Source organism: Setaria viridis, chromosome 7 (genome assembly GCF_005286985.2).
Source record: "Setaria viridis chromosome 7, Setaria_viridis_v4.0, whole genome shotgun sequence".
NCBI lineage: Eukaryota > Viridiplantae > Streptophyta > Magnoliopsida > Poales > Poaceae > Setaria > Setaria viridis.
In genome coordinates this window covers 18,697,997-18,709,305 of record NC_048269.2, presented here as the reverse complement: position 1 = coordinate 18,709,305, position 11,309 = coordinate 18,697,997, and the positions used below count along the sequence as shown (strand labels likewise).

The window sequence follows — 11,309 nt, the reverse complement described above, 5'->3', positions numbered from 1 at the left end:
TATTTTCGAACGATTACTTCTTTCTAAACATAAAGGCTATCCAATGCTAGCTAGGATGGGAAAAATATATTCTGCGATCGTTACACATCCATCGCTTCCCTATGCTTGTTAAACGGACAATCCAGTGATGTAGAACTTTTGGATTCATCTACATCTTGGATCTTAGGCTAGCTCCAATGCATAGTATTGTGATGGTTTATCGAATTTGTCACGTCATACAAAATATCATTAAATTATTATGTTGATACAACCCCTCCAATGCATAGTACTCATCTCTGCATTGTTGTTTCTGACCAGGAGCCCCAAAATGAGGTTAAATTTCCTTTGTCCAAAACACGTTTGGAAGGATTAACCTTAGGGAGGTCCGATCGAGGACAAGTTCCGCAAAAATCCACAGAAATACCCACTTGATGCCATGACAGGCGCCCCAGCCTCTCTGGTAACATGTTGTCGTAACTCGTAAATTATGGTCGCCACCTATCAGGTTTGCACACTTTCTAATTCAATTCTTGAACACTTCTCCCTCATTTTTGTTGCGCAAATTAAACTTTGCAAAGATCTCCAGTCACGAGACACTAGCTAGATTATTCATCAAATTCAACCCAAGCGCGCAGCAGGGGGACGGTAGATTTACTCATTTACATTGAGCTCATCACAAAAGCAGCACCACACATGAATTCAGCCAGATCAGAGCCCTATACAAAGCAAGGTTCGATGCGGCACGCACGCCGCTTCAGCAGATGGAGCTCAGCCGCTTCACTTCTCGAAGTAGTCCTCGGTCCTGCCCTTGAAGCCGATCTGGCCGAAGGTGAGCACGATGAACAGGCCCAGGTGCCATGTCACCATCCACAGCCTGCAACAATTTCGTGTGTGAGTCTGTCAGTTACAAGCCCCATCAAATGCTGCTGCTGCCGTACAGAAAGTCAGAAACAGTGGCCAGGCAGAGCGTGAGCGCGAGGTCTTGAGCCTGACCAGAACTGGGAGGTGACTGGCGGGGGCGTGGGGAAGTGGGCGAGCTCCTCGCCGATGCTGGAGAAGAAGAGGCCCGTGAGGCTGTTGCCGTTGATGACGGGGACGCTGGACGGGCCGATCCACCCGATGAGGCCGAAGCCGATCACGCTCAGGTCCCTCCGCAGCCAGTCCCGGGGAAACCTGGCGAGCACGTACACGGGAAAGGAAAAAACCGCCGAGATCGATCAGCAACGATTTCACAGAGACAACATGAACAACGCGCGCTGCCGCTCTTGGGCAAAGCTAGCCAGAGGTGTACTCACGTCATGCAGGTGATCCTGCCGTTCCTCTCCAGGTTCCTCGTCATCAGCGGGTTCCTGGCCGACACCCGGCCGCCCCGCACGAAGCCTGCAACGCAAGGATCGTCAACGTCATCAGTTCTCCACCTCCATACATGATACAACTGCGCATGCAAGAAGGGGCATTGTGCACATACTGGTGGAGAAAGCCGGCCGGCTGGCGAGGGCGGCGCCGGCGAGGCCAGAGACGGCGGAGGAGGCGGCGGCCATGATCTTCTGTCGATCGGTTCCGCTGCAGCTGCTATGGCCCGGGGGTCCGTTCGTGGCTGCGCTGCAAGGGGGTAGCCCCCTCGTTTTTGTGGTGCGGAGGCACGGCGCGGACAGGGACGCGCGCTGGCGCGGGCAGGAGAGGACGGGATGAGGCGGCGCGGATTGTTGTGGGGGCGCGGGTGATGTGGATCACTTGCAGCGGATGGAATAGATTCGTCGCAGGAGGAGCGGCCTATGGGAGCGCTCCACTTGGATATGTCTGGATAAGATATTATTATGCGCGCGTGGAGCCGATCCGGGGCCTTTCTGTCACGGAGCACGCTTCTTTCTTCTTCTTCTTCTTCTTTTTTGAGGAACACACTTCTTTCTTCTGTACGTAGCCGGGAGCATATGGCTTTGTAGTAGGCCGGAATGACCCCAGGCGGTCTTAGCAAGTGACGGGCCGCACTTTGTTGGGCTGGGCTGTTAGACTGCAATTTCTCGGACGGACACGCTGGCGCGGTGGTGTTCCTATATGGCTTTCGGAGCCCGTTAGTAACTTGACTTGGCTTCCACGCTTTAAGATTTGTGCGAGCGCTGAACACCGTTCGATCCCTTCTCCTCTTCCTCCACTTCCTCTTCTCTGCCGCGCCGCCGCTACGGCGCTACCGCCTGTGCCGCCGAGGAGTGAGCTCGGAGGAGCGGGCGGTGGGTAGGGGAAGCGGCCGGCGGCGAGGTCGCCACCGAGCGGGGTGGTGGTCGAGGTTGGCGGGGTTAGGTTTAGGGTTTCTGGGTTCTGGGAGTTCCAATGACCGACGGCCCTAGAGGATGAGGTCGGTGGCGGTGGCGGTGGCGGCCCTGCGATGGTGGTGGTTCGTTCGGCGGCGGAGGCGAGTCGGCGCTCGACAGGGCCGGGTTGGACCCCCGGTGGGCGGTGGGCGGTGGCGGGGGCGAGGAGGCGCACGATTAGGTAGGGTGAAGTGGAGTGGAGAGGCGGCGGCGGTTGGTGGGAGGAAGCACGGCGGCATGAGCGCCGCCGGCCGGGCCGGTGGAGGAGTCGACGGCGGCGGTGCTGGTGGAGAAGAAGAAGAAGATGGACGGATGGGCCGGAAGCTAGAGTTTATCCGGCTTCCGTTCTCCATCTAGGAGCCCCCGCGGGTGCGCGGCCCGACCGGCCCGGCTTGGCGTCTAGAGACAAAATTCCACAAAGGAATGGTCCGTTGTCTCGGGAGTACTCCTCCTCGGGAGGAATCTGCTCTGCTCTATCGAGATGAAAATGGCGGATGAATGAGCCTGGACAACATGATGGTGGAACACTGGTACGTGAGGTTGCTATTCGATTGCCTCTGTCGGTGACGCCGCGGGTTGCCTTGCACCGGCGGGGAGCAGGCGGCGGAACCGCGGAAGGAGGCAGAGCTGGCTCGGCCGCTCGGGCCAAAGGTTCCAGGAGGCAGATCAGCCTCCGCATTTCCGCAACAGGAGGCGCAATTGGGCAACCCTTTGCTTTGTGGTATGATTACCATCTTTGCTTACCAAATTCACGACGCGATTAACGCTGCTCCTTGGATTGATCCGCAGATTCTGTGTTTGGTATAAAGAAGAAGATTTCCCCACGTGCACAGCAGACAAAATGATGGAAATCCTCCGATCCTGTTTCGAATGCTCAACTTACCTTGTTTTATTCGGCAGAGATCAACGAGTTACTAGCGGTAAACAGGCATGGTGCGAAATGAGGAGTTGGCTGCTCCAGCGTTAGTACATGCAATCGGTTCACAGAGGTGGAAGAGTTCACTGTTGATGCAGCTGGAACTCTCGGAAGCCTGCCCTGCAGGCACCCAAAGCACAATTTCCTCATCGCACAGCACCACAAACTGATGGCAAACAAACAATGCAGCACAGGTTCCGGTCGACAATTCCGGGTGCGTCCATGCCCGCGCACAGCGTCCTGCTGCTCACGGGAAACAGCCGGTGGGATAGAGAGAGAGAACCGCGACGCGAACGAACCAGACAGCGACCGGAGCTCGTTCGAAGCTGTTTGCGCTTGGATTCTTCTCTCAGGTTCTCGATGGATTAACAACAGCTAGCTGTCGTGCACTCACGCTCGCAATCCAATGCAGGTTTTTCCTTCCAAATTCCGTGGCAGGTCCTTCGCGAAAGGAGGACGAATGATTGGAGTTTGCCGGACATGGAAGGATCCAAGCTCGAGCTTCTGTGTCACCAAACGCTCGCCTTCGCCTTACAACGACAAACGGGGAGGTGGCCCGTCGTCAAACTCCGTCCTTGTCCAGTCCAAAAGGCAACAAGAGCATAGTTAACAATGTCGGACTCCAGCTGCGTTAACTGAGATGGAGATGCGGTCCGGTTTTCGAGCAGATTTCCAACCACATGCATCCAGATCCGCCGCCGCGCAACGACAACACCCCACCCGCCCGCACGGCAGTGATCTGGAGAATCCAGGGAACTCGCCCACCGATTAATGGGCGCATGGAAACTTTTGATCCGTTGCTGGTGCGAAAAGGGGAACAGTTCTTGAGCGCGCGGGCGGAAGAAAGGAACCGGAAGACAGCGACGGAGAAAGAGAAGCCAAAAGAAGAAGGGGGCTTCGGTCAGGAATTGCGATCGCGAGGGGGGTACGGTCGTGGAGGCGGTGCCCGCGGCCTGTCTGCCAAAGCTCACTCCAACTCCTCCGCCACTGGCGCTGATTCACTGAACGAAGCGTAGAACAAGAGCTGGAGGCGGCTAAGGACAGTGGACAGTGAAGAAGAGTGCCGAGGGAAGGAGATGCACAGGCACTGCACAGCACAGCCGCACAAGTGCAGGACGCTTATGGAGTGACGAGTCCTACAATCCAACTGCTCTTTCTCTGTAGCTACTGTCACTTGCGAGAGATTTCCACGTACAGTGCCGTAGGTCCCTGACCCGTTTTCTTCCGCTGACTTATTTTTAGCACCCGTCACATCGAATGTTTAGATACTAATTAGGAGTATTAAACGTAGACTATTTACAAAACCCATTACATAAGTCGAGGCTAAACGGCGAGACGAATCTATTAAGCCTAATTAGTTCATGATTTGATAAGGTGTTGCTACAGTAAATATTTGCTAATGATAGATTAATTAGACTTAATAGATTCGTCTCGCCGTTTAGCCTCCACTTATGTAATGAGGAGTTTCTTTCTCAGAGGGTGCGGGACACTTCCAGTTTTGTAAATAGTCTACGTTTAATACTCCTAATTAGTATCTAAACATTCGATGTGACACGTGCTAAAAATAAGTCACCGGAAGAAAACGTCCCCTAATGGGTATGCGCGAGTCGTAATAAGCTAGATGCGCGAGTCGTAATAAGCGGCATTCCGCTGTCCGATTGCAGAGATCTCAGGCAATCCTGACGACGGAACGCGGAAGAGAAGCAAGGTGCTGAGATTTTACCAGCGATGTCGATCGAACGAGACGTTCCTTTCCTGGCGCTTGGCGGCACCGCTGGAAAACTGCAGCGCGAGGTTCCAGCAGAAGCGACGACATCCCAGCTGAAAAAGTACGGACAAAGCCAATTTGCGCCAACCTGATTGAAACAGGAAGCAAAGAATGAACTAGCTCTCAGTCAGATGCTCCTCCACTGGTTCGTCGCCTCAAAAGCATTACAATTCACCCAATATTTCTTCATCTCTAATGCTTCTTTCTATACTGGAAGGCTGGAAGCAATGTGTACGTTGGTAGAACGGATGCATGCTGTTCGTGCATACTGCAGCAATGCAAGACGTGTAAGAATGGAACAACGCCACGTACGTACTTCGTACTAGCCTCCTGCAGTCCTGCGTGTAGCATGGGAGATGGGACCATGCATATATCCTCGAAAATAATTGATTCTAGAAGCATTTGGGCCCCAGAGGGCCGCCTGATGCAAGATTAGGGAACCCATGATGGCCGGCCAGGGCACCGGACACCATAAACACTAACTAATGTGTTTTCTATGCAACTCCTGAGCTAATCTGATGCTTTATTTTAGTTCTTTCTTTTGTTGGGCGACAGATCTGAAACCAATAGGAAGTTTGACTAATCTTCAGTTCCTCCGGGCAATCCTGACAGAGACTGTTGCTGCCATGCTCTGCACACCACCTAGCCCATTTATCCTAGGAGGGTAAAGATTACTCATGAGAGGGTAAAAAGGTCAGTTAAAATGCGTCTCCCGATTTTGCTTTTGCTTTGCGTTTCAAAAAGCATTTGGTTTGGCTTCGGGGGACACTCATTGAGGGTGAGTCCTCCATCTCACTAACCTGACGGCTACTTGGAACGGCAGATCACGGTTCATCCAGATCTCGCGCGCGGAAGCCAACAGGATTCAATCTAGTAGGATATGCATAAACTCCATCGAGATTGGATCCGGATCGTACGTGAACCGTACACAGTACGCCCGGGCCCCTCCAGCATCCCAAGCAAGCTTCTCTGTCACGTGGCCGGGAGGACATGCACGTTGACACGAAGCACGCGTAGACTGTAGCGACATCAATTCAGACTTTTCGACAGAGGAAGATATTCGCCGAACAGGACCTCACACTGGAGCTTGAAGGCACGCGTCCAGCGCGCAATGCTAGTGTTTAGCCTGCTGTACGCACGCATGCTAAACGGCCGGCCGGTGCAGTAGACGCTGCACGGCGTTGCCTCTACTCCTCCTCCCCCCTTCGTCATCGGTGCAGGGGACGGTGTCGCCGTCGCCGGTCGCGAAAACGATGGCCTACTAGCGCAATTATATGGTTCACGGCTCCTGCGACCTAGGCACCACCTAGCCCGATAGCGTCGTGACATACGCGCGCGGTGGGCGTGCCACGAATTTGCCCGACACGCGACGCGAAAACGACCCCGTTTTCCCTTCGTCGGAGACGGGGCGAATCCAGCAGGGGCGTACACCGATACCACCCCCACACCAGCTAGCGTCCTCCACCCGACCGCTCCGGCACCGGCGCGCCGCGGAGAAAACAGTGGGGGCAACCGGGCAACGCGGCGCGCCCTCACGGCCCGCAACGGTACCCTACCCCCGGGCGAGGGACGGCGGGCGGAACGCGCGGCCGTGCCACGCCGTCCTGCGGGACGAACAGCACCGTCGCTCACCCGGCAGCAGCGACGCCCCCACCGCGGCCGGTTCCCGTCGACGCCACGGCAGGTCGGCAGCACTCTGGCACGGGATCAATTGCGCGCAGGGAGAGGAGCAGAGTAAAATACAGTATGACGGACGCTGCCGATGCTGGACCCCGTCGTTTTCGCGGGGAGACGCCCCGCGGGAACAGAGGCATCAGGAGCCGTAAATGAGGCGACGGGCAGATCAGCCTTTGACCGGAGTCTACCGCTACAGTGCCTCGCGCGTGCTGTTATATATAAACCCGCGTGCGGCTAAAGCGTCGTCTCATCTGATCAGATCATCACAAGCCAACGGAGTTTACTCCAAGTAGAAGAGCCACAGGAAGCACAGGAATCAGGATGGTGACTACCACGATAGAGGACCTGCACGCCGACGTGCTCGGCTGCGCGCTGCGCCGCCTGGACGGGCGCTCGCTGGCCGCCGCCAGCTGCGCCACGGCGGGGCTCCGGGCGCTCGCCGCGGACACGGAGACGTGGCGCGCGCTCTGCCTCGCCGAGTGGCCGTCGCTGGCGCTGCCGGGCGGCAGCCACGGCCGCTGCCTCCTCACCGCGCTCCCGCCGCGGCGGCTCTTCGCGGACGCCTTCCCGTTCCCGTCTCCGGACGCCGCGCCCGGCGTCAGCGACGGGCTCGGGCTCCCCGGGGAGCTGGTCTCCGCGGTGGACGTGTACCACAGGGGCGCGCCCCTTCTCTCCCGGGTGGTGGAGACGCCCGCGTCGTCGCCGTGGTTCCTCGGCTCGCCGTTCCGGGTGGAGGCCGTCGAGCGGAAGAGGCCGGCGGCGACGGATGCCGCTTCCGCCGCGTCGCCGTCGCCGGAGGAGCTGGAGCTGAGCTGGGTGATGGTGGACCCGTCCCGGGGCCGGGCGGTGAACGTCTCCAGCCGGCGCCCGGTGTCGGTGGGCCGGCACTGGTACACGGGCGACACGCTGGTGCGCTTCGCGGTCGTGCTGGGCGGGTGCAAGTTCGAGGCCACCGTCGCCTGCGCCGAGGAGGGCCGCGTCGCCGAGGTCAGCCTCGCCGCCGAGGACGCCGACGGCGCCGCGGTCGGCGGCGAGGGCGCGCTGCGGCTGCTCGCCGCCGCGATGGAGGCGCCCAGGAGGGGAGGGGATGGGGAGCCGGAGGAGGCCAAGAGGCGGTACCACGAGTTCGTGAGGCGGAAGAAGGGGAGGAAGGAGAACAAGGCGCGCCGCGAGGCGCTCGTGGACCTGTGCTGCTCCGCCGCCAGCGCCGCCGTCGTGCTCACCTGCCTCGCCGCCGTCGCGCTCCGGTGATCGACGCCTGCCGGGCGGACGGGCGGACGGACAAGTGCAAGTCCGGTTCCCTTTTTTACGCCGGCGAACGAGTTTGAGCAATAAAATGTTGTACTACTACGATCAACCGTCAGGTGCACTGGACATGTCATTAGCGTACAGCATCTTTCTGTAACGCTTTTTTTCTTCCTTGTAACAGTTAGCAACTGTACATCATCATGTCCTGCACTGGTGTGCATCGTTTTCCTTAAACAAAGAAAGCGACAAAAATACAATTATACAAGAAAAAATATCTGCCGTTGAGTACATTAATTTTCAATGTTTTCGTATAATCAAGTAGTGTTCCCAACTTCAGGGATCAAGGTCCGCCGAAATGGAAGAATTTTCAGGAATCAGATGAAGGTCAGAGAAGTACAGGTGAACATTGATTCCAATAATTCACCCCAAATACTCCGTAGTTGGAGTGTGATGAGATTATTAGGAGACTGCAAGAGTAATTCTCCATTAAGATATTCCCATTAACTAATTATTGGAAAATATTTGTTGGAAGATTGGAGACGCTCTAAACATCATGTTCTTGAACAGATTCAAGAGCACGTGCTACTACCATCTGCAACCCGTAACATCATCCAGATCTTTCGTGTGCCTAGCGTTATAGCAACACGTGTTTATGACAAGAAAACACAGCATCCGAAACACAAGTACACAGGATATTTAAACGGACTGTGTTTACGTTCTTGCAAAGCCTCAAAATTCGCCACATTATCACACATCACCTTTATCTAAGAGCTTCCGAATCTGAGTGGCGAACTGGTGAACTAGTATAGCAGAGAGGGCAGAAGAGAATTATGGAGTCTACACACCAGGCCATCCTTTATCAGTCGTTGCCAATTGGCTTAGGAGGGCCTCTCGCTATTGGGCGGGCATCTGCATCACGTTCCAGTTTGGGCTTTGCAATGTCGACGTAGATCACACGGCCGTTCAATACCTGTCACAGGCTTGCATATATTAGATTCTCTCCAAAAGGACACAAACATATCTGCAATTCATGTTGCAAAGAGCGTAAACTAATCCATCAAAATCCTGCCTTGCCGTTCATCTCTTCCCTTGCGGTATTAGCTTCTTCCTGGGAAGCAAATTTCACGAAGCCGAACCCTTTTGGTCTGTCGGTCATCTTATCCGTGACGATGGTAGCTGCACTCAAACAAGAAGCCCCAGCTTGGATAACAACAACTAACAACAGCAGGCAGAATGACTATCAAGTATGAACAGATGTGTGTTCTGGTAAGTGATGAGAATAGACCTTCTATTACTTGGCCGTAACGAGAGAATGCTTCTGCTAGGCTGTCTTCTGTGGCAAACTGTGACAAGCCTGCAAAAGGACAGAGGACTCAGACGAGGTTATAAATAGCAATGCACAAAATTCTCATAAAGAGCACAGAGCAACAATTTCTCAGTGGTCCCTGAGATTCTCAATTTTGTATAATTCCCACTTAGAAATTAAGCTTAGATGAAGCTCAGGTGGTCTCAGCAGATCTCACATTTTGAACAACATTCTGCAACAATGTGTTTCTTGCAAGAACAACATGAATAGCATCAATGTGAATATGTGCACCTCATAACTTGGCATAATTCAGAGTAAAGCAAGCATAGATTAGCAAAATTCAAACCCTCGCTGGAATTTCTAAGATATAAGTTTTGTTTTCCTTATTAACAGCCACAGCCATTACCTGAACTGTCGGTAGGAATCCACTACGATTTGGTTGAACTGGATAAGGCAACTCCTATTGCATCTAGAACTTTCGGAGTGTTGAATGTGTACTCTTACAGTATCAACTATCAAGGTATGATCTTCTTCTTAATATATTGATACGCAGCTCTCCTTCTTGTTTGCGGGGTGGGGGGGGGGGGGTGGGGGGGGGGGGGGGAAGAGAGTATTGAGGCATGAAGTCCTGGAACATTTGTCTCCTTGAAAACACGTGACTAGAGATTAATGGCCAAATCAGACCTCTGCCTGCTTTGTCGCTGCCAATGGAAACAGCACTTCACCTTTTCGCCGAATGTAGATTTACCATAAGGATATGGGAGAACATCTCGGTCTGAACAGGGAATCAAGCAATTCATCCAAGGGAGTGGCCCCAGGCGGACTCCCTGTATTACTGGTGGACAATTTTAGCAGCATCTGCATGCACCTTGAGGAAAGGACTACGCTCCCTAATAATGCTAACCACCTGGGTAATTTGGAAAGAGCGCAACGCACGAATTTTTTATCATAACGAGTCGACGAGCAGCGAGTGCTAGCAAGAGTTCAGGAGGAATCTTCGCAATGGATGATGGCTGGAGCAAAGCATCTTGCCATTCTGCTTAGCATAGCTTAGTTCCTTTACTTTTTTCTCCGTTATGTGCACAGATAGCAATAGAGTGCTGGAGATTGAGGATGAGTTCCTCTTGTACGTATTTTTTTCTCCCATCTGGGGTCTCCTCCTCCTTTTTAATACAATTGGCAGCTCTCCTGCCAGTTCGTTTCAAAAAAATATATGGTGAAAAAACAAAGCAACAACTGACACCTACTTAGAATTCAGATTGACTAATCTGCAGCCTAGCAGCAGAAACTCAATGGATGTGATGCCACGCATTTCAATATTCAAACTGCATGATTCTGATTTTGTGTACTGTGTGGTATGGAATTGTACGATTAAATTTCATAATTTGACACTGGTTTCCTATGCTAATGATTTCGGTGTTTGCAACTATATTAGTTTCAGAGACCGCATTCAGTTAAAGTGCGCCTCTCAGACAAGCAGAGCAAGTACTAAAGTCGGTGTAGCTATATGGCTGCATCAAAATACTGTACCAACGCGCCCTGACTGTACGGACATTCCGTCGAACACTAGGCATGCGCGCCCTGGCGACGCATGAGCCACGCAGAAGACGTGCTTCCCTCAGCCAGAAAAATGCAAGAGAGGGGACAGAGCGTCGGGTCTCGACTGAGCAAGATGCAAAAGGGACGCGCGGGTGAGGAGGAGGGATGGAGACGGGCAATTGAGCTAGGCAACCAACCTCCAATGAAGAGCTTGTAGGTGATTCCGCGCGAGTGCGCCAGGAGCATGGGGCGGACGGCCGCCGGGCTCCCCCCGGATGCCAGGCAGCGCGAGGCCCCGCGCAGCGCCGCCATGGCCATGGCTGCGCCTTTGCTTGGAGCGAGGGAAATTGGTGCGACCGTGCGAGACAAGCGGGAGGCGAAGTCGTTTCGGTTCTGCTGGGTCGTCCGCGGTCGCGGCGTGCGAGACGGAGGCGAGGGAGGGCACGAGACCGGCGTACGTGGCGTGCGTACCCATGTGCTGCATTCATTGGGCTCCGGCAGTCCGGCCCCGTTGACGCTGCCTCTCTGCAAAAAGGTCGAAGGAAAGTGCGCTGGGAAATTGCAGAT

At 54.3% G+C, this 11,309-nt stretch overlaps 3 protein-coding genes across 3 annotated transcripts; 1 reads left to right on the top strand and 2 right to left on the bottom strand.

The window, feature by feature from the left end:
* Positions 1 to 501: 501 nt before the first annotated feature.
* LOC117863254 (photosystem I subunit O) lies at positions 502 to 1,634 on the bottom strand. Its single transcript, XM_034746892.2, has 4 exons — positions 1,448 to 1,634; positions 1,275 to 1,359; positions 973 to 1,152; positions 502 to 853 (listed from the first exon to the last, which is right to left on the bottom strand). The coding sequence occupies exons 1-4, from the start codon at positions 1,518 to 1,520 to the stop codon at positions 757 to 759; spliced, it is 435 nt and encodes a 144-aa protein (XP_034602783.1). The 5' UTR covers positions 1,521 to 1,634; the 3' UTR covers positions 502 to 756.
* Positions 1,635 to 6,761: 5,127 nt separating this feature from the next.
* LOC117863869 (F-box protein At3g44326) lies at positions 6,762 to 8,177 on the top strand. The gene has a single exon (XM_034747751.2). The coding sequence runs from the start codon at positions 6,971 to 6,973 to the stop codon at positions 7,898 to 7,900; it is 930 nt and encodes a 309-aa protein (XP_034603642.1). The 5' UTR covers positions 6,762 to 6,970; the 3' UTR covers positions 7,901 to 8,177.
* A 395-nt stretch (positions 8,178 to 8,572) lies between these two features.
* Positions 8,573 to 11,199, bottom strand: LOC117863870 (small RNA-binding protein 11, chloroplastic). The gene is made up of 4 exons (XM_034747752.2): positions 10,940 to 11,199; positions 9,183 to 9,251; positions 8,967 to 9,073; positions 8,573 to 8,867 (listed from the first exon to the last, which is right to left on the bottom strand). Exons 1-4 carry the CDS (start codon positions 11,058 to 11,060, stop codon positions 8,757 to 8,759), a joined length of 408 nt encoding a protein of 135 aa, XP_034603643.1. The 5' UTR covers positions 11,061 to 11,199; the 3' UTR covers positions 8,573 to 8,756.
* Positions 11,200 to 11,309: the final 110 nt, after the last annotated feature.

What these genes read in the sequence shown, in the direction of transcription:
- LOC117863254 (XM_034746892.2), bottom strand. Translation starts at nt 1,520, where the DNA reads ATGGCCGCCGCCTCCTCCGCCGTCTCTGGCCTCGCCGGCGCCGCCCTC. An exon ending in GGCAGGATCACCTGCATGAC is followed by an intron (nt 1,153 to 1,274) that starts GTGAGTACACCT and finishes CGTGCTCGCCAG; the next exon opens with GTTTCCCCGGGACTGGCTGC. An exon ending in CCAGTCACCTCCCAGTTCTG is followed by an intron (nt 854 to 972) that starts GTCAGGCTCAAG and finishes AAATTGTTGCAG; the next exon opens with GCTGTGGATGGTGACATGGC.
- LOC117863869 (XM_034747751.2), top strand. Translation starts at nt 6,971, where the DNA reads ATGGTGACTACCACGATAGAGGACCTGCACGCCGACGTGCTCGGCTGC.
- LOC117863870 (XM_034747752.2), bottom strand. Translation starts at nt 11,060, where the DNA reads ATGGCCATGGCGGCGCTGCGCGGGGCCTCGCGCTGCCTGGCATCCGGG. An exon ending in CTACAAGCTCTTCATTGGAG is followed by an intron (nt 9,252 to 10,939) that starts GTTGGTTGCCTA and finishes GTCCTTTTGCAG; the next exon opens with GCTTGTCACAGTTTGCCACA. An exon ending in TTACGGCCAAGTAATAGAAG is followed by an intron (nt 9,074 to 9,182) that starts GTCTATTCTCAT and finishes GTTTGAGTGCAG; the next exon opens with CTACCATCGTCACGGATAAG.